Here is a 24039-nt window from a genome sequence, read left to right on the forward strand (position 1 = left end):
CATGGTTTCATTGATGACCAGTGAACCACATAAAATAGGCATATATCATCATACTACTATCACTGAACTTCACTGTTGATGCAATACATTGGTTTTGCCATGTGGGCAAACCATTCTTTGGGCATATGCCATGCCCAGTTGTGTTCATGTCACATTCTGCCCCTGCCATGTAATGTCCATATTTCTGGTGTCCATCATTTTTGGAAAGACCAGAAGCATTGGACATTATGTAGTAGTGGAAATAGGCAGTGAATGCATTGCTGGGAGATAGCTTTGACTTACAAGCAGCTGCATGACTGTGGTAACACATTCTGTGAAGTGTTTTTTGGATGATTGTTAGTCCAACACTTATCTCAGTTCTGTCACCTGGCTTGGAATGAATTGTCACATTATCTTCTGCCTTCCTTTGATATGCAATATTTCCAACAGTATTGATGTTAGTATCCAGCCTTTTCTGCTATCTGTCAAATATACATGCCCGTTGTATGACAATCCACTATCACATCTCTTGTGACGGGGTGTGATAGTGGATTGTCTCAACTTAGGGTTATACTCTGTTTAACCCTAAGTTGACACCAAAGGAAAGGCTGTTTTAACCAGTTTACACTTACTTTATGTAATTCTCCAACATACAGAAAAACTTAGTTCACTGGTATTAATAGCATTTAATGTTATATAAATATGAATATGTATTTTTATGGAAGAACTGGCCCAATAAATGTTAATTTTTTTTCCCTATTAATTTATTTTATATAGAATCATGTGTAAAGTGATGTCACTCCCATGATCGATAGCTTTTTTTTTTTTTTTTTGCCTTGGGACACATGGCAGTTTTTAAACATGGATGACGCTGTGAAAAGGTTCACTGTCAACTCAAACTCTGAAAATGCTGTGTTTCCTCTGAAATAAATGTTGGAAATTGTTGAAAAGTAGTGTTAGGAATTCATAATATTAGGAAAATATTATGAATGTGTACAGAAGAAACACCAGTTCCATTGCTAATAAGTTAAAATCATTTAAAAAAGCAGCTGAATCATTTTTTTTTTTTTTAAGTATATATTAAGATACATATTTTTTAATTTTATATTTTTGTTATATTGGCAGAGAGAGAGAGAGAGAGAGAGAGAGAGAGAGAGAGAGAGAGAGAGAGAGAGAGAGAGAGACTGTGATACACTACAGATGGGAGCAGGGTTTATTAATACATTATGTGATTTGTTGTGTGAGAGACCTAGTACCTCTCTCAGTGGTGTCACAAAAACAGGCTAGGAGCTGTGTGTGTGTGTTTGTACAGATCTCAACCCCCGTTGATGCCAAACTCCTGGTTGATGTTTTTTCAGAGATTAAAATTAGTATTAACCATATAGTGCAAGGAAGCAAGAGGCTTCTGCTGCACTGGCCAAAAAAAAAAAAAAAAAAAAAAAAAAGAAAAGGAAGAAAGTAGATAAGAAAATATAAAATATGCACTTCCTCCTTATGTATGTAGGTAACTATCTAGTTGAGCTTTGAATTTTTTCAAACTGTCAGCTTGAACTACCTACAGAAGAAACTTTTCCAGTGATCAACAACTCACTGACAGAAAGAAAACTTCTTACAATCTAGTCTAAACCTCTTCCCCTGTAATTTGAATTTATGTCCCCATGATCTGGAATTCTTTATAACAGTGAAAATTCTACCTTCATTCATTTTACTAACCCCTCTCAGAGCCTTATAAACCTCAATCAGATCACCTCTGAAGTGCCTGGTTGCCAAGCTCTGTGGCCCACATAATTAAGTTCTTACCTCGTACAATCGTCCTTTTGCCGATCTCACCATGCGAGTTGCCCATCTTTGAATCCTTTCAAGAAGCTCGTGTCTTTTTTCAATTGAGGACTACATACTTGGACACAGTATTCCAAATTCAGGCTTACACAATTGTCTTATACAGTGGGATTGTGATCTCCATATCTGTAAAGGATATTGTTTAATAAATCATTGATAGGACACCGTAGGCTTTCCTGGCTTTACACTGCTCATAATACTTCTTATCTGCCTGTATAGTAACTCCCAGATCCTTTTCTTCCTGTACTGTTTTTAACTCAATCCCACCAAATGTATAAGTTATTTTGGGGTTGCTATTCCTAAGTGTTAAGACCTTGCATTTTCTTAGAGTTGTCAGTTGGAATGCTATACTACCTTTCTGAGTTTCTGTTACCTTGCTGTGCATTGCTGGATGCTGGTTTGTAGTGTCATGCTTCCATTTCATGATAACATCACAGATGGATGACTTTGAATGGTGTAGGTTGTATAGGCAGTTGCACAAATTATAAACCAACAATGTGATGTCATCAATAACAATCTCTCAAAATTAATGTGCTCAGCTCCACATGCCACAAAAAGAGCAACTAACCTGTTTGGCTCATACACCTCCTTATATACGAAGAGAGGTTGAAAAGTTTGTAGCCTCTCATAGAAGGAATGCTGGAAAGTTGTGAAAACCCATTTATTTTTCAACATACTCCTCCCTTAAGTCAATGCACATTTCTGGCACTATTCAGTAGCTTTCATAACCCGCTCAGATAAAATTCAGGTTTTGACTCAAACCAGTTGTTGACTGCATCCATCTCAGTATTGTCACTGTCAGATTTCTGTCTTTTCAAGTCCTTTTTGAAATTTGGGAATAGAAACTAGCTTGAACTCACAGTCTCACACTGTTGTCTGAGTTACAAACACTGTGTTTGCACCATGCATTGTCTTGATGCGAAATGACTCTTTTGTCGAATTTCCTGCCACTCTTGAGCTTTAATTCCTCACGGAAATGGCGCCTCCATAGCCAGGTGGGAAGGAGCAGCAGCACTGGGGTTCGAGCCCATCACCACCAAATACGGAGGATGCGGAAAGGTCAAGAGAATGACCACCGCATATTCCCGGAGCAATATGGTCTTAGTTGCTAATGCTCCTAAAAACCAAATAACAAACAACATCCTCACAGAAATATCTCAATAGATTAGAATAATAATGGGCATTGATAGTGGCACCTTGTTCCAAGAAATTAACGACGATCACTCCTTTTGCATACCAGACGATGGATGCCACGACTTTCTCAGCCACTTGAAACATTTTAGGAAGGGGAAAAGAGGGATGCTTCCACAGTTTCAGGGTCAAAGTTGTTCACCCTTGTTTCATCACATACTTTCCCCAAAACTAAGCTTTGTTTAGCTTCAAATTGCTGCAGGATCTCATGACAGCACCTCACTCTTTCTCTGTTCTGACTTGCATTCATTGGTTTAGAGACCCACCTCAAAGAAACCTTCCTTCATTTCTAAAACATTCATCACAATATCACAAGCTTGCTCATAGGAGACGTTGAATGTTATTTCGGTATGCTTCAATGTTGTTCTGCATTCTTGCGTGATCAGGTCACGAATGGCATCCACATTTTCAAGTATTAACATGGTAACAGGCCTCCAACTGCAGGGTCCAATCTCAACACTGTATGTCTACACTTAAATTCTGCAACATAGTTTTTGACTGTGGTGTATGAAGGACAAGATTCTCCTAATGTTTGCTGCATATCTTCTTGAATCAGGGTTCTGAGGCTGGATATCATCATTCTTCTCTTTCTTTCTTGGTGATTCCTTTCTACTTCTCTCTCTCTCTCTCTCTCTCTCTCTCTCTCTCAGGGTAACTGTGGAATTTTTTGCTGGTGCAGCATAAGCTGCAGACTTCCTTGCACCATATAGCTAATAATAATTTATTTCAGCGAAATACCATTTAAATGAAGGTAGTTCTCAATAACTGCATGGTGCTTGATTCTCTCAACAGTAACTATCTTCATTCACCTTCCAAACTTCAACAACCTCAAAGAAGAAGAATATGGGTACATACCTGAAATTTTCCGTGAACACACAAAGTCACAGAACAGATTGGCAAATATTTTCTTTCATGAAAACCTTTGTAATCTATATTTAGCTTAAAAAAAAAAAAAAAAAATCCTCCCCACTCCTTTCGGAGTTACTTGTTCATTGGGGAAGGTCCAATGGACTATGAAAATGATTGTCTGTATATATTTCTGGGGAGTGTATATTTGTAGGTCAAACCATTCAAGGATAGAATGACTACTTTTTAAAGCTTTTGAATATTAATAGCAATTCAAAATCAGTTTTAGCTGTGTAAAAACAGTTTTGACAATTTTAGCATTAATGAAATAATTATCAATGTTATTTAATTAAAATTTTATCAGAGGATCTGAACTATGTTTTGTTTATCTTTCAGCACAACATTACAGTGGAAAATGCCCTCAAAATGGTTAATGATATTCACTTAAATGGGATTTTATTTCAGCAGTTAGTAGATTTGGTTGATATTGTCTTGGATGGCTATAGAAGTCAGTTTGAATCGATTAAGGATAAGGAAGAACGTTACCAAATCTTACAGGCCAAGTATCAACAGGATAGACATGACCTCATATATCCTTTGTGTAAGAATTGATTTATCTCCTTATTTTATTTATTTAATTATTTTCCTTGCTGGTAATGTTTTAACCTCTGTTTTCTGCTTTTTATTCTTCAGCTTCTGATCATTAATTTGAACAATATCTTCTTCCTAGTGTTTAAAAATATTACATTCTGTTGTCTTCTGTTATCTTTGAAAGAAATTTAAAATAATGAAAGTTATTTTTTTATTTCATTATTAACAGTGGAAATGGAGCAATATGAAAGAGCAGCAGCTCTTGCAGAGAAGTACTGTGACTTCGATATTCTTGTACAGTTATGTGAACTAACTGATAATCAAGAAAGATTACAACGATATACATTACAGTTTGCTGACCAAGTATGTACTCAATAGTTAAACTGTTTAATCCATCTGATCCTTAATTTTAACATAACTATGTAAGCTGTTCCAGGTTGTGTGCATGCATGCATGTATACCTAAAAAAACACTAATACAGGGTTTTCATTTTAAAAGTAAACTGTTTTTAAATCCCATTTTATTTGTATTAAGTACAAGGCTACCAAGTAACGATCATTGCTATAATTATGTGAGGGCACTAGTGGAGGATGTTGCATAACTGGATTAATTGACCGTTTTACATTTCAAGTGTTGAGTTTGTGACAGTTGTGCTGTATACCATTGAACATGTTTTTTAGTGGAATCTTACTTAGAAATGAAGTCTTACAGTGAATGTCAACAAAAATTTATTGGAAAAATTGTGTAAAATTAACCATATATGCAAAGCTGCACTTGTCAAAATAATAAAGAAGTTTCGTGAGCCTGGATTAATTGGGAATAAGGAATGTGAAAGAAGAATTGTTCATACACATGGCACTTTAGACAGCATTAACAATAAATTTCAATCTCTAAACAAATCTCTACAGAAACTCAGCAGAAGGGGATAACACTTGGTTCAGCTCGTTTCACTGTAAGAAAACACCCAAAACTTTATCAATACTGAATCCACATAATGCATGAGCTTCAATTTCAGGATAATGTTAAAAGATTATGGTGGTGTCACTGGTCTAAAAGTTTACTGAAATTTGGATAAAATTTATTTCACTGACAAAGCTTAGTTTCACTTTGGCAGCTATGTCAGCAGTCAAAATTAGAGAATAGGGAGTTTTGAAAATGTGCACATTTTTTCGCAAAACCCCTTACATGCCTAAAAAAAAAAAAAGCAGTGTTTGGTGTGGCATATTTTGAAGAAAGATAGTTGGACCCATATTTTTCGAATACATGTTACCTCTGATGTTTCAGAGGGCATCATAATGTGTTTGTTGCATTGCTAGAGGAAAATGAAGTATACTGAAAGGACAGAATTCATGGGATACCTGGTTCCTGGGTAATGAGACGCTGTCACCCCTCTTGCTAGTGGATGAACCCACCGCTTGGCAGATATATAGGTACACTGCATTTACATAGATTGTAATTCGATGTCAGTATGGATAAACATCATGAGCTAACTGACTTTGAAAGAGGGATGATAATGAGTGCTGACGCATGGGTCACTCTATCGCAGAGATGGTACAGAAATTGCACTATCCCCATTCAACGGTATCAAGAGTGTATCAAGAATATGCCATTTCCAGAATAACATCTTATTGTGGACAGAACTCTGGGCGGAGAATGGTGGTGGATGAATGTGACCATTGACATCTGTCTCGCATTGTTTCAGCCAACCGGAGAGCGACAGTGGCATAAATTGCTGCCAACTTCAACGAGGGAGCTGCCAGAAATGTTTCCACCAAGACCATCGGGCAATCATTAGCTGCAATAGGTTATGGGAGTCACCGACCCACCAGAGTCCCATTGCTAACACCACAACCCAGGACTCTAAGCCTCAACTGGGCAAAAGGACATCGGCACTGGACCTTGGATGATTGGAGACGGGTCTCCTGCTCTGATGAGTCCCATTTCCAGTTACTTCGAGCGGACAGGAGGGTGCCTATCTGGCAGAAACTGCACGAAACTATGTACTCATGTCAACAAGGAATTGTTCAGGCAGGTGACCAGTCGGTAATGGGGCATGGTCAGCTCGCACACATTGGGACCTCTGATACATCTAGACTCATCTCTGAATGGTCCAGGTTACATGTCCATCCCTTCATGGTCATCGTGCACCCACAGGGCAATGGACTCTTCCATTGCCCTGTGGGTGCACTTCTCTTGCTGGTAAAACTTCGGAAGTGCTCTTGATAGCCAATTTTCAATAGCAGGGTCATTTTTATAAACAGAACTTTGACACAGTATTTCTGAAGAGGACAATGTATGCAGCAGTATCTCCCCTGAAGTGGTGTCTAACAGACAATCCAAATAGAAGTTCATAGATAGAAAAATCCTAGGTGCACAAATGTTTGAAAGCATGTTGCACTGGTAAACAGTCCTGTGGGTGTATTTTAATATAAAATTGATATGTTATTGGTGAAATTTAATTTAAAGGCAAAACTCTGGGTTTTAAAAAAAAATCTGTTTTCTGAAAATCAGATATTGACAATTGCCTTCCCTTTTCTCTGTTTGTCCACTTTTCAATAACATTGCAGATTAAGAATTCTCTTACCTTTTGAATGATTTGGTTCTTTCAAATCATTCAAAAATATCAGCAAATTTCCTAAGTATGATGCATTTAACTTACAATTTCAGACACTGCAAATTAACAGAATGTTTTTATTTTCTTTACAGCGGTGTATTCTCCAGTGTTTCTGTCAGATATATTGTGTACTGATGTGTCCCAAAATACAGTAGATTCCAGTTATTTGGGACACATCGGGATAGTGCATTTTGGCCCAATTAAGTGGCTGCCCCAGTTATGCGAAGTTCACATAAATAGTGAACTTCGCTTTATGATTGATTCTCTGTATGATCAAACAATGTTACGATGGACTCAACATAGTAAAGTATGTTCACTGTACGATATGTAGTAAGTGCCAGTCATTGTGATCACATTTGTGAATTGAAATTTAATTCTATTAAACAGCGATTCTAATAAGCGAAAATAGGAGGAATATTATTCACGGGCTATGGAAGTAAAGATATATTAAGCACAAATTTACACTTTATTACCTTACCAATTAAAAAATTAAATATGTGAAAATTGGAAGAATATTTTCCTCAGGTTAGCAAAATAAAAATAAATTTATACTTATGTGCATAGCTTAATTAATACATACTGTAATATGTACATACTAACTAGTTGATATTTCTGTTCACTGACATTTGGGGGGGGGTAAAATTTAAAACAGTAAAAAAAGATAAGCAATCAATAACAAAGAACATGGCACGCACAAATTGCTACTAACATGATACGTGCAAGTGAGAACGGAGTAACAAGTTGTGAAGTTTAAAAATAGGAATGAAAAGAAGATTCTGAAAATTTATTTATGTTTTTTATACAATTGAAGATTTCATGGAAGGGGAAACGCATTTCACCTTAATAACGTAAAAACCTACACAATTCCAGGTGTCGGCAAATTCAATAACTTCGAGTTTAATATCTGTTTATTATAGATTGCACTAACAGAAAAGCCCAATAAACCGGAAACTGCTAATTGTTTTTATTGTTTTATGGTTGTGATGTCCAGAAATCCGACCGGACTACGTGGTATGGTCGGAGACAATCATAGGGTAATCAAGAGCGTGTGGTCTCCTACCCAATTTAAATGGCATGTTGTTCCAATTAAGCAAATAAAACCCGGGCTATTTTCTCGATTAGGTTCTGTTCTTTAAGATTTGTCCCAAATAAATGGCTGCCCCAATTAACCAGTGGCCCACATAACTGGAATCCACTGTAGTAACCTTTTATGAACTGCAGGATCATTCTTTTGTGTTGTGTTCTTTTATATTGTTTTTTGTTTATATGTTAATACAAAATGCAAAAAACATACAACTGCCTTCCACTTTTAATGATTTTTTACAAGAGAAAGCTCAAGGTCCTGGTGTCATTTTAACAGGAGCAAATTTTTTGAAAAAAGTGGAGAAATGGCACCAGAACCTTGAGCTTTTTTACAAGAGAAAGCTCAAGGCCCTGGTGTCATTTCTCCACTTTTTTCAAAACCTGTGCTCCTGTTTTTTATTGTTTTTTTTTTTTTTTTTTTTTTTTTTTTACTTTTTTATTCGACTGGTGTTTTTCCTTGTTCTTCTAAATTTGCTCATACCCAGCAAGTTTCTAAAAAAGGGTGACAAATCCTTTCCATCCAGTTATCACCCTGTTGCACTTGCGTGAACTGGCACATTATGACCAAAGTAGTCCATGTGCCATTAAACCCTAACACAACCAACCAATGTTGTACTTGCACTTACCTCTACTCCTTCCAAAGTAATTGTGAATTCCGTTCACTGTGTCTGACATAAACGTCCAGTGATACCCTATGTGTTGTGCTGTAATGCATATGAGCATTACAGCATAGCACCCAGTGTGCCGTATCGCATATGGGCAATCATTCTTAAGCAGTTATTATAATAGTTGTAAAAGTGAAATGAACTGCTCAAGTCTGTCAACACACTAATTGAACTCTGGGCTATATATTACTCTCAGCATTTTTTTTTTTTTTAAATAGATTGGAACACGTTTTTATTTCTTTTTTTTTTGCTTGTGTTAAGGTTAGTTTATGTACATAGAATAAACTTTTGATAAAATTTTGGCTTTTGTTCAGATTTACAACTCAGCTTAGCCCAACAGTAATTGTTTGCTTTTAGTTACAAATTCCAAACTTTTACTTTTCAACTATTTACAAATTTGCAGAATGATGAAGATTTTGCAATGTGTTGTTATTTCTCAAAATTCTGAAACTTACTGCACGCTGAATGTGCTCCCTCAAATGCATATGGTAGCAAATGTGTTCAACTATCTCAGCCCTTCATCTGATTAATGATTGCCAATATGGATTCCATTAGCATTGATCCATTTATGATATATTGGCTTAAGTCATTTATATTTAATATTAGTATTGTTTATATTATCTACTAATCGTTTATATTTAATTAAGTAAAAATATTTTTATGCACTTATTTGAGTAAATATTGAAAATGACTAAGTGAAATTGGCCAATTAATTTTTGTGATTATAATTGCATTGAAATGTAGTTATGACTATATGTAAATATACTATGTAGCATTGAATTTGAAGGGATTTATTGGAAAGCACTTAATGGAAAGTTGCAAAGCTTCTGAAATTGTTACTCTTGTGCTAGTTTTAGAATTTGCTTGTGAAATTTATAAAAATTAAAATTGTTTGGTAAAATTGGCGAGAAATTTGTAAAATTAACTAAAATAGAATAAAAATTTTTAGATAAAAGGGAGTTCATCTACTTGTAGTTGTTTACCAAGGACAATCTTATTATAGGGCCTAGGTAACTGCAAGGCCTGTGTGACCGAAAAATCTCCCCCAGGATATGCACAGCACAGAATTGAGAATCTTTGGGCCCTTGCTCCATAATAAAGTATCAGGTTGAGAACTGGGGAACTAAAAAAGAAAGCATTGAAGTAGATATTTGTTAGAAACTTCAATCAGAATATTGGAATAAAACCATCTGCATACTTTTGTAAGTGCTTTACAATAAATTTATTGTACTTAACTGTAGTTAAGTACAGTTGTAATTCCTATGTATTTCTTCGTTTGTATTATGCAGTTATGAGTGTTTTCCCTACACAAAGGAAACATTTTACCATATCATAATATGAATGATAATTAATGCAGAACTTTTTAAAAATTTTGGCGAGTTTTCATTGTATTGAAGTTATGTCCCAAAATAGAAATCTTGCAATGCTTAATATAACTGTATAATTTATATTTATTTGTTACCCAAACATTGTAAATTGTTTTTATTTCAAAAATTAGTAAGATTAACTACATACCTTTTTGTTATAGGGATTTTCTGACTTTGCTTTCAAGTGGTACATTGATAAAGGTAAGTTTATATTCTCAAGGCCATGTCTTTTGTGCGAAACAGACTTTATATCTAAGTTTGTCTTTTTATTTAGAAGTAATTTCCTTAACTATAAAGCATGTGGAGAGCTAGTTTTGTTTTCTTAATTTGCTTTCTGTATGAAAAGATGTTTTCAGCAGTGACTGACTCTTGATTAAAGATTGAAAATCACTATTATAGGAATGCACATCTCTTGCTTATATTTTAATTGCTACTTCTGAATATACGTCGGGTGGGTAAAGTGCCTGCCTGGCAACCCAAAGGTTGCGGGTTCGAATCCCGCCTCAGGCTTGAATCAGAGTCCTACAAAATCCTTGGGAGGTGCATTATAGCCCTCCCAAGGAAGGTGATGCGCCAATAACTAACAAAAAAAAAAAAAAAAAAAAAAAGCTTCCTCTGAATATACAAAGAACACAATCCAATCCATATCTCCTGAAATGATATTATTACATGGTTTAATATATATTTATTTTCCTAAGAGACATTCCAAAAATTACTCTTGACTTGCAGTAAATGGACAAGCATATCATAGTATTATCCCATGTTATCTTTCTAATATAGAATGTCCAAAAAAAAACTATTATTTCCATAACTTTTAATCTGATATAAATTAAAAATGTAGTTTTTGGAGAATAATTCAAAAAGTTTGTTTTCCTTACTTCATAGATCACTTGTTTGAAGGTGGCACAAAACAAAATGGCCACTTCAAAGGAAAGCACAATGTGTTTTGTGGCTTGCTGCTACAAATTCGCCAATTCAGGCTCAACATTATTGTCATTGAATTTTTAGAAAGGATCCACAAAGTGTTCCAACCTTTTATGCACAGATGTAAAAAGTTCAAGGAATCTGTAAATTTACTGCAATGTGTAATAGACCAAAGGCCAATGTGTGGTCTTGTGGGGGCTTTGTCATGATCAGATTTTTGGTTTATTTATCTTTTTTTTTATCTAAAAAGTCAATTAATGGAATGATCTGTCTTGATCTGTTAGAGAATTATGAATGCACTTCCATAACCGGAAGAATATCAGCTGAATGTTTTTTTTTTTTTAACTTTCTAACAGGATGGGGTCCTACCTCATCGGCATTCTGCTGTTTGTAACACTCTTCATGCCATGTTCCCAAATTGCTGGATTAATCTTACTGTACCCATTGAATGACTGCCTTCATCATCTGACATAATTCTGCTTGATTTCCCCCCCCCCTTTGGGGTTATGTTAAGGATAAGCTATTTGCAACAATAATTCTTGATTTTCCAACGTTAAGGATAAGAATAATTGAAGCAATCTCTTTGATTTTGCCTGAAATGATAAGCAATATATATTGTGAGAGATCATATACAGCTTTGACACCTTCGAAGCTGTTGAGAGTCACACTTTCAAGTTTATTGATGTATATCAAAACTTTTTGAGATGTTGTGTAATTTTGAAAACAGTTATATAAATATGCATCTGTTCAAAAGTAATGTAGCCTTCTAATAATAAAGGTTTTGTTCAGATGTCCTGCATTTATTGCAGTTCTGGAAGTAATATATTTCTTCAAAACCATTTGCTATTCCATATACAATAGACTCTCGATTTCCCGGGATAGATGGTAAAAAACAAATCCCGGATAATCGATTTCCCGGTTAATCCAAAAATACAAAAGTCCCCAACAAACATACGTAATAGATACGTTCCAGGACTTCTTACTACGTCGAGTTTTATGTAACTCGGGAACGACTGAAACATATTGCTACTATGATAATACTATATTATTATTATTGACAAATCTGAATTCCGCGCAATACTTGTTAATGTTTTGATACATTCTTATTATAGTGATTCCTTAGATATTTAACAGATACACCGTTTTAAAACTTTTGAATAATTTCAACTCTTTGTTTAACTGAAAACGAAACTCATTTGCATTTACCCATCATTTTGCGATTTCTAAACAAAAAAAAAAAAAAAAAAAATTTTTTTTTTATTATGAAAAAAATTCCGACATCCCTGATATAAATAATGAAACAAAATTTGTCATTTTGTGCTGCAGTGGATGGAATACAACAATCAATGTGACGCACTAAATCAAACTAAAACATTTGGTCTCTCTTATATTTTTTTTTTTTTTTTTTGAGCAGCGGGTGTGATGACAGCAGGGATTGCAAGATAATAGGTACACTAATCTCTCAATGATGACTTATAATTCCCCTTGTCGTTTATTTACGACTTGCAAAATATCTGTTTATACCGATTATAGTTATTACTTGAATTTTTTGATTTCTGGTTGATTTTTTTTTTTTTTCTTTAATTTCGAGTCTTGAAGTGTCCCAGTTAATCGAGCATCTGCTGTAATAATGAAAAGTAGTAGTGTACAAAATAACCTACAGTGTTTTGGGATTAAATCATATTTGCATTGTTATGATTAATTTAAGTCATATGCAAGTTTGTTAGAAAGCAATGCAATTGTCTACTGCTATTTTGGAACAAAGTAATTAACTTACAGAAAATTAGTAATTGAGAAATCAGTTTCTCGGTCCCACAGTTCATATCCAATAGGTCGATCCATTCACTTGAGCACTAAACATATTACTTAAATTATTGTTTGTAAACATCACCACTACAACTTTCACTCATTTGTATTTGACCAGAAAAAAAAGAAGGAAAAATGAATCCAAAGAATGTTCATCCTTGTATGTTATTTCAAGGTTTCTATCTTTTAATAAAGTGATATCTTAAAAGAATTTTGCTTGTACAGTAAGTATGGATGCTCATAGTTCAGGAATTACTTGTGTATATTTAGCCTGCATTTTACCTTAAATTTAAATATGCTGCCTAAATGGCCACTTTAAATATGCTGCCCAGAGGATTGCAGTGGTTCAGACCATAAATACAGGTTATTTTACCATTATGAAAAAAAGTTGTTGATAGGACTTTAGTGAAGTGGCTGTTGGAAACTCTTAGCATTGGCTCATGCACAGTGCACAGTGTATTTTTGAAGGGAAAGTTATTTGAAGTAAGAAAAAAAAAAAAAATACTTTTCCACACACAAAGTATTTTAATTAGTTAATTGAAGTAAACTAAATAGCCAATTTTATTTAGCAGTTGACATTTTTTGGGGTCTAATTTTACCAATTGTCCCTTTTATACCATTAAACTAATTAAAATACTCAGGTGGAAAAGTATCTTATTTTAAATCTTTCTTAGTAGTACTCCACATAATGTCCTTCTTGAGTTTTAAAGTCATTTTAATTTTACTATACTATATAATACTTTTCCATATACAGTATTTTACTTTTCTTGAGAAGCTGGGATACACCATACAGTACTATGTACTTGCAGTACAGAAATGTATTATTATTTTTATTTTATTTTATGTATGACTGTGAGGTGATCTGATTGAAGTGTTTACGGCTTTGAATGGATTGAGCAAGCTTAATGCTGATGGCATTCTTTTTCTTGTTCAGACTGCACACATGAGAGATCTTAATTCCAGATAGAAGGATGGTTGCACGATAGCCGTGTGGAGGTTTTCCTTTAGCCAGCAGGTGGCTGATGGTTGTAACAAACTTCCATCTATTATGGAAGTGGATAGTTGGAATAAATTCAAAGATGAACTATACAAATTTTGGAGGGGGATGGACAGGTGATGTGGGATTTTTTTTATTTTTTTATTTTTAGGATTAGTGAAAAGAAGTGCAACAAGATTAGTGAAAGGAACAAAACAGTGGTCTTACCAAAAATATGCTTCATTTCTGTAAACTGCAGCATCTGAAGACTGAACACTTGTGAGGTGATCTGATTGAGATGTTTACGGCTTTGAATGGATTGATCAAGTTCAATGCTGATGGCATTCTTCCTCTTGCTCATACTACAGACACAAGATAGGGACAAATTCAAATTAAGGAAGAATGGTTGCAGGATGTGGAAGTTTGCTCTCAGCCAGCAGTTGGTTGATTGTTGGAAGAAACTCCCATCTGTTGTTATGGAAGTGGGTATCTTGAATAATTTCATGGAAGAACTAGGCGTAATAATAAAAAGATCTAGAAAGTTCCAAGGTTTGGTTGGTGCAGTAAAAGCCTGGTTTACTTGCACTATATAGCCAGTACTAATACTAGGATCTGCATGGATTAGCTCCAAAATTTTGGGATTTGGGAGGTTTGACTATATTAAAGAAGGAAAAAAAAAAAAAAAAACGTAACAGGCTGTATATCTCTCCACTGCTATTATGTAGTCTCTACCACTATTTCTAGGATGATGAAAAAGGAGTTACAGTAAGTGCCAGTTATAGTGATCATGTTTGCAAACTGAATTTTGATTCTAATAAATGGTAATTCTAATAAGCAAAAATCGACAAATATTATCCAGAGGCTATAAAAATAATGATATATAGCACAAATTTACACTTTATTACCAAAGGTTTATTACCAGTTAAATATGTGAAAGTCGGAAGAATATTATCCACTGGTTATTAGCATTAGCATTAGTAGAGGCATTTGATGCAAGAAAGCAAGCTTATGCAGCATCAGCCAAAAAAAAAAAAAAAAAAAAAACCCACTTCCACTTCACCCCTCTGTTCGTTCAAAATACCTGTCCAGCTGAGCCTTAAACTTATTTAGGCCATCAACTGGAACCAACCAACCACCCTCTGGCTAAAGGTAAATTTCCGCACGTCTATCCTACATCTGTCTTTCCTCAATTTGAATTTATGCCCTCTCAGGTGATTATTCTGAGCTAGAGGAAGAATCCCATCAGCATTGAGCATGCTCAAACCATTCAAGGCTTTATACACCTCTATCAGATCACCTCGCTGGTGCCTAGTCTCCAGACACTGTAATTTGCAAAACTTAAGCCTTTCTTCGTAAGAGCACCCCTTTGTTCCATTCACTAATCTTGTTGCCCTTCTCTGTACTCGTTCCAGCAGCTCTACATCCTTCTTGAAATGAGGCCTCCAGACCTGTACAGTACTCTAGGTGTGGCCTGACCATTGCGTTATACAAGGGAATAATCACCTCCTTATCCCTGCTCAAAAAATTCCTGTATATCATTGACAATACTCCATGAGCTACTCTTGCAGCCCATCTGCACTGCTCAGAGAACTTCATATCTGCCTGCACAACCACCCCCAAGTCCCTTTCATTCTCTACCACTGTCAGTGTAGTACCACAGAGTTGATACGTTGCTCTGGGGTTGCTGTTTCCCATGTGTATTACTTTACATTTGTCAATGTTAAACTTCATTTGCCACCTCTCAGCCCATCTGCTCAACCTTTCCAGATCCTGTTGCAGCAGCATAGTGTCAGTAGTGTCCTTGACAACCCTGCCAACCTTTGTATCGTCTGCAAACTTGGACATTAAGCTTGATATACCATCATCAATATAATTTATAAATACAGAAAACAATAATGGACCCAACACTGAACCCTGAGGGACTCCACTAATAACATTAGTCCACGATGAGCAGTGTCCATTGATTACCACTCTCTGTCTTCTCCCCCTCAACCACCCCTTTATCCATAGCAGCAATTTGCCTTCAATGTCACACTGCTTCAATTTGTGTAGCAGTCTTCCATGTGCAACAGTATCAAAAGCCTTTCTAAGATCCAAGTATATAATATCAAAGCTATTCCCTGCATCCAGTTCTTTTGTGACTGCATCATAGTATCCAATCAAATTGGTCAGGCAAGACTTCCCCTTAACAAAACCATGCTGTGTCCGAGCTATAACTGAAGTCTTGTCTAAATGATCCTGCAGTGCTTCTTTAACCAGTGCCTCCATTAATTTTCCTGGAACAGAAGTTAAGCTCACAGGTCTATAATTACTTATCAAAATAAAAATAAATTTATACTTAATGTACATAGCAAAGTGACATATTAAGCATAACAGTTTGTAATATACTAGTATGCAAAACTTAAGGACCAGTCAGGTTTTCACCTGTAGCTTCTCATAGGAGTGGCCTGGATATGGGAAAGCATGGCAAAGGAATCTCGTGAGGTACAGAAATGAAGGAAACAACACTGACACAACAACGGAAACAAAACAGTACAGAGGGACTTTATTCAAAAATCGTAACATAGCACTGGCTGCCATGATACAGATGCATCACGCCAAAGATCGAACAAAGGGAAGAAGTGGTCCTCGGTAGGAGATATGGCTACCCCTAATGTCGATGCAGGCTTTGCATCACCTGTCCATACTTAGAACAATGTTGTTGATAAGTTCTTGTGGTAACATCGTCCATTCTTCTGTCAACACCATCTTCAGCTGGTGAACATTTTCTGGTGGATGTGGATGTGCCACTAGGCATCTCCCCAGAGCATCCCATATGTGTTTGATGGGATTTAGATCGGCGGAAACGGGCTTCCAATGCTCTCCTCAGGATGGCTATAGCTTCACAGATTTGCTGTTTTCTAAATGAAATTAGTTTAGGTTCATCTTCATTTTCCTCCTCCTTGGGGAAATTATCAGTTTACGGACTGGGCAATTTCTTTATCTATTTAAGCTATAATAACTTGTAGATCACCATCTATGTTCACCCAATCATTAAACTCCTGTTCACCCATGTCTTGAGGCTTTTCAGTGTGATCAGTATCGTGAATTAATTGACCATCATGAATAATTAATCCACATTTTTTGAAACAGTTGCTAATGCAGGTTTTGGAAACTTCATTCCAGGCACTCATTGTCATATGAAGTGCATCTAGAACATTTATCTGCTTTGCAATATTAGATGACCATATGTTGTTGTTGTTGTTGTTGTTATTTTGGTTTTTAGGAGCATTAGCAACTATGGCCATATTGCTCCGTGATATGCGGTGTCATTCCTGACCTTTCCCCATCCTCCGTATGTGGTGGTGACGGGCTTGAACCCCATGACCATATGTAAACTGGATGATTCTTTGTTTGATATCCAATCTGTAGTAGTAGTAGTGGAGGCATGTGATGCAAGAAACCAAGCACATGAGATTTGTAGCATCAGCCAAAAAAAAAAAAAAAATTTCACACACCCATTCATTCTAAACATTTGTCCAGTTTCTCCTTGAATTTATTTAAGTTATCAACTTCCACAATGACAGATGGAAGTTTGTTCCAGCAATTAACCACCCGCTGGCTAAAGACAAATTTCCACACATCTGTTCTACAACTTTCTTTCCTCAATTTGAATTTATACCCCCTCAGGCTTATAATCTGAGCAAGTGGAAGAATCCCATCAGAATTCAGTGTGCTTCAAGGCCTTATACACCTCATTCAGATCACCTCGCAGGTGCCTAGTCTCCAGCCACTGCAATTTGCAGAATTTAAGGCTTTCTTGGTAAGTGGACCCCTTCGTTCCCCTCAACAATCATGTTGCCCTTCTCTGTACTGCTCAAGCAACTCAACATCCTTCCTAAAATGAGGCCTCCAGACCTGTACGCAGTACTCAAGGCGTGGCCTGACCATTGCCTTATACAAAGGGATAATCACCTCCTTTTCCCTACTTGCAAAATTCCTGTATATCATTGACAATACCCCATGACCTGCTCTGCTAGCCTGTCTGCATTGCTCAGAAAACTTGATATCTGACTGCACAATTACTCCCAGATATTTTTAACTTTCTACCACCCTAAGTATAGTACCACACAGCTGGTACGTTTCTCTGTGATTTCTTCTACCCATATGCAGTACTTTGCATTTGTAAATGTTAAACTTCAGTTGCCACTTCTCAGCACATCTGTCCAAATTTCTAGATCCTGTTGCAGTAGCACCCTGTCATTACCAACCCTGCCAACCCCCTGTATCATCTGCAAACTTCAACATTAAGCATGATATACCTTCCAGCTTTCCTGAAATCCAAGTATATATCAAAATTATTTTTTGCATCTAGTTCCTTTGTAACCACATCATAGTATCCAATCATATTTGTCAGACAAGGCTTTCCCTTAACAGACCCATGCTGTGTCTGAATTATTACTGCAGTATTGTCTAGATGATCCTGCAGTGCATCTTTAACCAGTGACTCTATTATTTTCCACGGAACTAAAGTTAAACTAACTGGTCTGTAACTACTTGTGTCACTCTTAGGTCTCCCTTTGTGAATTGGGGATACATTTGCACATATCCAATCCAGGGGATTGGATATGTGCAAATGTATCCCCTTCCACTGAGTCCAAGGATGCTCCCATAATTATGGCTTAAGGGTTTGCTTACTTCTTTTGCCACCTCCTTTAATATAACTGGATAGATCCCATCTCCCCCCAGATGCCTTTCCTCTGTTTAACTTCAACAATTTCTCCTCCACTTTGCTCTCATTTATTACAAAATAATTTAGCACCCTGTTACAGTTTGATAAACTTCTGGTATTTTCCTCCGTTAATAACTCCTCATGTGTGAATGTAGATGCAAAATACTCATTCAGATTATCAGCTATCTGAGCTGGATCATCAACAGTCAAACCATCGATATCAAGTAGACCAATCTGATTCAGCCCCTTCCTTCTAGAGTTTATATAAGTAAAAAGGTCTTTGGTGTTTTTCTTAGCATCCTTTGCCAAAGATTTCTCGTAATCTGCCTTCGCTTGCCTAACCTCCTTTGTGGCTTGATTACAGACTAGCTTATATCTGTCAGGCTTCTGTGTCATCTGATAATTTATATGCATCCCATGCATTTTTCTTCTCTGCCACAAGTCTCATTAGTTCATCTGACATCCATTTAGGCCTAAACTTTGAACAGTATTTCTTAATCGGAATAAAAAGCCTAGAAACTTTTATGATTAATTCCTTGAATGCTTCCCACTTGCTGTTGGTACCATCGTCAGTTTGTCCCACTGTACAGAATTTAAAAACTATCTGAGACCACTGTAGTCATCTTTACGGAAGCAAAAACCCTTTCCTTTACCCCTGATGGTATTTAAATCTTTAAGTAAATTCTACATTAGTACACTCAAACATGCTACTGCAGAAACCAATTCTCCAATAAATCTACAAAAGTCTTGCTAGTGTGTGAGTTACCAACCCACAAGTTACAGTCAATATCTGGGAAGTTAAAATCCCCTATTATAACACAATCTGATTTACTGACCCATTCTATTTCTCTGTACAATTGTTAGTTGCACTCATTAAAGTTATTAGGCCTATAACACACTCATGCTCTCATTTTTGCTTTCCCAGTGCTTATGTTACACCAAACTGACTCAACATTGCACTGTCCATCTATGTCAACTGGGTGTACTTCCTTAGATTTTGTGTGTTTCTTAATTAACAGCACATTGTACTCCCCAAAAGCTAATTCAATGTTTTTGAAAGTCAACTTTGGATGAGTTGGGCAGTTATCCAAAACCAATGCAATTTTTTTGTTTTTCTTATCCAGTTGTAAATCCATTTATGAAGACAATCTTCAAATTAACTGTCTTCCAAAGATTGACATTATTGGCATATTCAACAGGCAGCTGTTTTACTCCTTTAAAATATCGAGGTGATTTACTCCTGCTATAACTAACTATAACTATAACTTCATCTTGGTTCCCATCATGTTGCTTGTTAAAAGAACTGTAATCCTGTTCTTGATCTTCTTTCCTGCAGATATAGAGGAATTTTTAAAAATTATGCAGTCTGGGATAGCCCTATAGCTGTATATGGAAAAGGGTAAGTGCTTATCACAGTTTGCCAAGAGGTTTTCAACTAGGTGTCAGCTGCAGAACCATCAGAATCCTGTTTTTCTCCATGAAATTTTTTGTAAACAATATCATGCCTCTCCTTCCATCTTGTGTGGCGCCTCCGTTTGGTTTTGGGTTTTTTTTTTTTAGGAGCATTAGCAACTAAGGCCATATTGCTCCGGGATATGCGGTGGTCATTCCCTGACCTTTCTGCATCCTCCGTATTTGGTGGTGACGGGCTCGAACCCCGGTCCAATCAAGAAGCGTGTGCTACGCACTGCTGCTCCTTCCCACCTGGCTACAGAGGGCGCCTCCGTAGCCAGGTGGGCAGGAGCAGCAGTGTGTAGCACATGCTTCTTGATTAGACTGGAGTTCAAGCCCGTGGCCACCAAATACGGAGGATGCAGAAAGGTCAGGGAGTGACCACCGCATATCGCCGGAGCAATATGGCCTTAGTTGCTAATGCTCCTAATAACAACAACAACAACCCTTCCATCTTGTCAGCCACCCCCTCCGTTGCCTTAAACTCTCAGTGTAGTTTTTCAGCAAAAGCATTAGCATTTTGAAGAAGAATGCTCTGATTGATTGGTGCATTAAATGAGCTGGCCTATTTGAACCAAATGAACAGTTTGATCTACTGTTTGGCATTTCCCTTCACGCTTCCTTTTTCTGGTTTCACTAATCACATTAGTGTTTAATGTGTGATGTGATTTTATTAATTTTGATAAAGATGACTGAGGCATTCCTAATTTTACTGCTGCTTCCCTTTGAGACATTGCCTAAGTTTAATTTATCTTGCATTTCTATAATTCTTAACTTATCTCTTACACTCAAATTCACTCTTTCTGTTCACTGACATTTTTTTTGTGTTGTAAAATTTAAAACATCAAAAAAGATAAGCATTAATCAATAAAAAAGCATACGGCATACGCAAATTGGTACTAACACCACACGTGCAAGTGAGACGGTTTAGATATAGAAATTAAGAGCAAAGTGAAGAGGAAACACATTTCACCATAAGAACGTGAAAACAGAATTCCAGCAATTGGTATTATAGCAAATGCAATAAGATTGAGTTTACTACCCATTTATGGCACTAACAGAAAAGCCAAATAAACTGGAAACTGCAAATTGTTTTATGGTTGTGACCTCGAGAAATGTACTTTAGAAAAATATCACAGAGGCACTCACAATTGATTGTAATAACCAAAGACCTGGTGGTTTTGCCGGAGTATAAACAATAACGTTTTAGTGCATTTTATTGATTTGAATCGTTTTTCGAAATTTGATTCTATAAAGCGGCTGATTCTAATAACCAGTGATCACTATATCTGGCGCTTACTGTATATTGCTATCAAATTCTCTCTGACTGTTCCTTGATTCTCAGATCTTCACATTTGTTTGCATTTTGGTATATAGTGTCCATAAAGGAATTGAAAAAATAATATTGTTGCATATCTCTTCACTTGCTTACTTGATTGCTCTTCATTTAACTATATAGGCATGCATGCAATTGTTTTTATATAGGAAATTTATAATATTTTTATCAAATTTCTTTTAAACAACCAGGCTTTACAATTAGATTAACCTATTTGATAATAATGAGATATTTTTATTCTTAGGCAAAAAAGGAAAACTCTTAACTCTCTCCCCTGCATATGAAAAAGAGCTGACAAGATTTTTAAAAAACCATGAAAATCTAAGTTGGCTTCACTATATAAATACAGAACAGTTTGATTTAGCTAATCAGGTTCTGAAAAAATTGGCTCTCAAAGAAGAACGATTTATGACAAAGAAGAAGGTAAATGTTACATTTTATGTATTTTATTTATTTATTTATTTGGTAATAGCATTTCTGTTTTAAAAACATGTTATTATGTGGTCATCTGTTCCTTACAGAAAATGACGTAGCTGAGTGTAGTAGCACTTGCTTTTTGAGTGGACCAGGGTTCGAGCCCATGACTGCTAAATACAATTAATGTAGATGATTTATTGTAAACTCCACTGACTGGTGGTTGTGCTGGAGTATAAACAAGTTCATTTTATAAACCAGTATGGCTTATTTCTTTCATTCATGTATATGGTATTTAAAATCATTGAACAGATAAAGTTTGATAACTTATGATTAATTAAGATCAGTTTTGCAATTTAGGGCCTAATTATTGTATTCTTTTAACACTATTTTCAAAAATTAGTTAAAAAAAACCAAAAAACTTTGTTTTTAGAAAATAGTTTCTTTTATACCCTTTCAAGGGACCATTGATGTTTTCTGGGAGGTAATATTCATCTTGATATGATTAAATACAAGAACTATGATAAAATAGAAAGGAATGGCTTTATTGTATACATTTGTACAAATTAATTGCAACATTTCAACTCAGTGCTTGTTTCCTGAACATGCGTAATCTGAGTTAATGGGGTTCCACAGTAAGGGTAATCCAGTTTGTCCCATTTTTTGGTAGATATCACTTGGGTAGGAAAGTGGCTAAAGTGAGTAAAAAGAGATCTATATGGGTAACCCCCCCCCCTCTAAATATTTATGTCAAACCTGAAAACAACTGTCTTTTAACAGTTTGAATTAAACCTGTATGGATAAGATATGTTAGTGATGCATTTTCCAGCTGACCCCACACAGAGTCTGCACTCAAACACTACTTTGCTTTCAGATATTGGCATCATATATATATGTCTCGAAACGTGATACTACATGTAGTTGACAAGATAACTTGTCTCTTGATTTTTTAAGGAGTCCTTATGTGCTGTAATGTAATAACTAGATCGTATGTATAGCTTAGCTTAATTTTCAGCACTCACCTCATAGTAATCCGCTTAGCTGGTGGAGAGTTTTACCACATATATAGTGGTTATAGGATTCTAATAACTTACAGGGATTATGGGTTTAAAACTAAGTTATGGGCTATAAAAATTTTTCTAAGAAAGGAAAGTGCACCTTCCATTCTATGGTTGCCTAATTAAATTAAATTTAAAAAAAAAATTAATTTAATTTAATTTAATTAGGCAACCATAGAATGGAAGGTGCACTTTCCTTTCTTAGAAAAATTTTTATAGCCCATAACTTAGTTTTAAACCCATAATCCCTGTAAGTTATTAGAATCCTATAACCACTATGTATGCCGACCGGGCTAGCCGAGTGGGTAAAGTACCTGCCCGGCAACCCAAAGGTCGCGGGTTCGATTCCCGCCTCGGGCTTGAATCACTGTACTGCAAAAACCTTTGGAGGTGCAATATGGCCACAGAAGCCGATGCGCCAACAACTACCAAATCAAAAAAAAAAAAAAAAAAAAAAAAAACCACTATGTATGTGGTAAAACTCTCCACCAGCTAAGCAGATTACTATGAGGTGAGTGCTGAATATTAAGCTAAGCTATACATACGATCAAGATAACTTGTGTAATCAAAAGCCACTAATATCCTTAATATTGGACAAATGCCAACTCATTGTGATTTGCTGTTGTATAGGATCTGTGATCTTATTTTAAATTAAATTTTTAAACCAATCTAAGATCTAAAGCAGAATTATTATTTTTTTTTAATAGAAATAGAAATTAAGCCAGGAATTCTCTTACCTGAGATTTTCAAGTTTTGTTCAGTTCCTAAGGAAAAGGGAACTGAACAAATTAAATTATGTGCATAGTAACTGCACATAATTTAATTATAGAATAAAATTAATTAATTAAAGTAGATAGAATTAGTATTTGGAAAACCTGCCTAAAGTATGTTACAAAATCTTTGACAGAATAACCTTGTGACAGCACAAAAGAATGATTTGACCTTAAATCCTTGCATGACTAATACTAGAGGTATAAAAGGAGATAACAACCCAAAGCTTGATGAAGGCTTTTCGCTTATACCATCTTCACAGGGCAAGCGAACATGTGCTAATGGCCATTTTTATATGACTTAGGCACGTTTGATTGTTGTATTTCAAAAGCACATGCTGGGGGGGGGGGGGTTAAATAGGCGAATAGAAGAGGAGGAGGATAGAAGGAAAATTAGAACAGTTTAAAGGTTTTATG

The 24039-nt window shown here is 35.8% G+C and overlaps 1 protein-coding gene across 1 annotated transcript in view; it reads left to right on the plus strand.

Annotated features, from left to right (window-relative positions):
* The window catches only part of Nup133 (nuclear pore complex protein Nup133), a 390085-nt gene that overhangs the window by 303643 nt on the left and 62403 nt on the right, over positions 1–24039 (plus strand). The window contains exons 23-26 of the mRNA XM_090386292.1: positions 4252–4456; positions 4676–4809; positions 10337–10376; positions 21625–21803. Of these exons, the coding sequence (XP_090242418.1) occupies positions 4252–4456; positions 4676–4809; positions 10337–10376; positions 21625–21803 (558 nt within the window). The remainder of the gene's footprint in view (positions 1–4251; positions 4457–4675; positions 4810–10336; positions 10377–21624; positions 21804–24039) is intronic.

The sequence above is a fragment of the Mastigoproctus giganteus genome, chromosome 1, assembly GCF_048544385.1.
Source record: "Mastigoproctus giganteus isolate SK-2022 chromosome 1, ASM4854438v1, whole genome shotgun sequence".
Classification (NCBI taxonomy): domain Eukaryota; kingdom Metazoa; phylum Arthropoda; class Arachnida; order Uropygi; family Thelyphonidae; genus Mastigoproctus; species Mastigoproctus giganteus.